This window comes from Otolemur garnettii, unplaced genomic scaffold, assembly GCF_000181295.1.
Source record: "Otolemur garnettii isolate 467f Iridium unplaced genomic scaffold, OtoGar3 scaffold00013, whole genome shotgun sequence".
In the NCBI taxonomy this organism is placed as follows: Eukaryota; Metazoa; Chordata; class Mammalia; order Primates; family Galagidae; genus Otolemur; species Otolemur garnettii.
This window is the reverse complement of record NW_003852408.1, coordinates 2,987,534-2,990,650: the sequence shown is the minus strand read 5'-3', so window position 1 is coordinate 2,990,650 and position 3,117 is coordinate 2,987,534. Positions and strand designations below refer to the sequence as shown.

The 3,117-nt window shown below is 39.8% G+C and overlaps 1 protein-coding gene across 1 annotated transcript in view; it reads left to right on the top strand.

Moving 5' to 3' along the window:
• Nucleotides 1–1,999, top strand: part of LOC105886536 (nuclear body protein SP140-like protein) — a 71,192-nt gene extending 69,193 nt beyond the window's left edge. The window contains exon 19 of the mRNA XM_012802266.2: nt 1,610–1,999. Coding sequence (XP_012657720.2) covers nt 1,610–1,711 — 102 coding nt within the window. The 3' untranslated portion in view covers nt 1,712–1,999. The remainder of the gene's footprint in view (nt 1–1,609) is intronic.
• The last annotated feature ends 1,118 nt before the right edge of the window (nt 2,000–3,117 follow it).

Genomic DNA, 3,117 nt, shown 5'->3' with positions numbered 1-3,117 from the left:
AAGTTCATCTATGATGAAGATCAATAATGAATAGGGAAGGAATCTTCTGTAGTCATTTGCAACATTCTACAAAACAAAGTAAGAAAGAAAGAAGGCCACCCCATAGTCAGGGAAACAAAGGTTACAGCTGCCTGTGGGTGTGACCAAGGTCCCAAAATTACACTCCCTTAATGCTCAAAATATTTCAAATTTCAGTCAGCTTAGATTTTGAATTATTCATTTTCACAGTGTCATTGCAAACATGACTGTGGGACTTCAGTTAATTCACTTCTAGATATTTGATTTCTGCCCATGGAGAACAGTAGGCTGCAGACTTACTCATTTCCACAGAAAATAAAGGTGCATTTTTAACTAACATTTCTTTTCTCTAAGAGAAGAGAAAATCTTGGATTTTTTTATATCTGAATTTCCCAATGCTGTATCAAAAAGTTGACAACATTATCTCAAGGGGTGAGACTGAAGGAAGAAGGAAGATATGATTAATTTGCCCTCAACATTTCTAAACTGTCTTACTGTCACAAAAAAAGTGCTACATTTAAAAATCATGTCACTGGGCAGCGCCCGTAGAACAGTGGTTACGGGGCTGGCCACATACACCCAAGCTAGCCAGTCCCAACCCAGCCCAGGCCAGCACAACAACAATGACAACCGTAACATTAAAATTACTGGGTGTTGTGGCAGGTGCCTATAGTCCTAGCTACTTGAGAAGCTAAGGGTGACATAGTGAGACTCTGTCTCAAAAAAAAAAAAAATCACATAACTAAAATTTTAAAAAATTAAATCAACCAATAAGTTTCTGATTAGAAATTAGATTGCAATATAGTGCTGCTTTTGCTTCTCCGCCCTCCAGATAAAGAGGAATAACCAAAGTATCAGAAAGATATGCTCCTTTTGTTGGCACCCAACCAGGTTTATCTGTCCATTGCCTAAGAGAAAGCCAACATCCAGACACAGCAGGGATTACAATATGGGAGGAATGACTGAAATCTGCCTCTCCATGAATTGGGGAGACAGGGTTTTTTAAGTCTGTTTGGTGGGCATAGCATTAGACACTCAGGGTCTGCTAATTATCTGGCTTCAAGGTCCTTTGTTATGAGCCACTGTCTAGGAGGGTCAGCCCATCCACTGGAATGCAGTTCCTTGGGTGAGTGGGGTGGGAGGGGTCCAAGACCAATTGAATCAGTTCCTTGGTCTGGGTGGGTCAGTTACTGGAATGCAGAACCTGAAAGATATCTCAAAAACTGCCCTTAGGGTCCAAACAGGTGATGTACTATAATGGAAAAAGTTAAGAATCAATGGCTACCAGCTGTGCCCTCTACAGTGGCAATTATAGAGAAGCAAACAAGGGGACAGTGACTATTATCAAGTAAAGGAGGGGACAGTGAATGATTATTATCACTATTTTAACTGAGCCTGCTTTATCTCAGGATTTTGGTAGCTTTTGCCTTGTACCCCTTCATCACTTTGTAGGGGTGGTTTCACTCTTATCTGGATTAATTCTCACTTTACATTTGAGGTAGCCTAAAATGAAGCCCCAGATTATCTGAGACATTGGGACTCTAAGCTCACTGAACAATGGCTATAATTGTTTGTGCCTTTACCTTTTCAGAAAAATAAATTCAGCAGACTTGGACTTCAGGTAGAGAACAAGTTTGAGGAGAATTTCAAAAACACTTTCTCAATTCAGGAAACAAGCAAGAATAATTCTTGATTCAAGCCTATTTTCACTTCCTCACTTTGGATCTTGCAGCAGCTGGGGACATAATGTGTCCCACTGGTCCCTGCATATTCCTCTGCAAACATCATTATCACTCTGCAAATTCTCTTATTGAATCGTTTGGAGAGAAAGTTACAATTGAAAATATGAAGTCTTTCTGTAAAGGATGATATTATATCCTTCCATTTATTCAAACCTTTTATTAGGTTCTTCGGTAATGTTTACTCTTCCCCTTCCCACACAGGATCTTGTTTCTGGGTTTTTTGTTTTTTGTTTTTTGCTTTTTTTCACTTTTCAAAACTTATGGTTATCACTGTGACAGTGATCCTTTTCCTATTAAATTGCATTGCTGATTATTGTCTATTGTAGAAGGCTACTGTTATTTATATATTTTTAGTTACTGATTACTTAACCAAATACTAGATAGTATTTTAGGGGGTGGGGGCCTTTGACCTTGTAATATCAGGAAGCCTGTGGTAAGTATGTAGCATCTCCAACTTCAAATTCATGGAACTGTGATTGGTACAGCTGATGGAGGTATTCCTTGCCTGGCAAACCTCTGACAGTTCTTGGTTCTGGTGGGGAATGTCTCTGCCAGAGCTTCGTGATGTACTTGTATGTTGAAGAGGGGTGAATAATGTCTTCTTTACTTGTCTATCTTCTTATCTAGGGCCCCTGTAACAAAAATAGACTAACAAGAGAAAAACAAAGAGATGTTTATTAATATATACACATACATGCACACACACATGCCCACTTGGAGATAGCCAGGAAAATGAATAACTCTCCAAAAGGAGACTCAGAATTCACACTTAAATACCATCTCTCACCAAGAACAAAAAAGGAAGGGTGTGCAAAGGCCAGTTAAGAGGGTGACCAGGAAAAGTGTGGCAAATAAGAATATGGTTTGTGATACAGATGTAAGGTATCTTCTCCATTGATGAGGGTCTCTTGTGATTTAGTGTCATCCTCCTCTTCCTGGGATAGAGTGCCCAAAAACTTAAAAATGTAGGGAGAAGAAGTTTCACAATATATACATATATCAAAACATCACACTGTATACCCTAAATGTATATAATTTTTGTCAATTATATCTCAATAAAGTTGGAAGAGGAGAAAGAAATAAGGAAGGAAAGAAAGAAAGCAAAAAGAAAGCCATCAGCATGGCCAAGGAAAGATGCAGTCTCAGAAAAGACCTAAGAGACCTCAGACTTTCTTCAGGCTGATCTCAACACAGAAACATCTTTAGGCTCGGTGCCTGTGGCTCAAGTGGTTAAGGCGCCAGCCACATATACCTGAGGTGGCAGGTTCAAATCCAGCCTGGGCCTGCCAAACAATGATGGCTGCAGCCAAAAAATAGCCAGGCGTTGTGGCGGGTGCCTGTAGTCTCAGCGACTTGG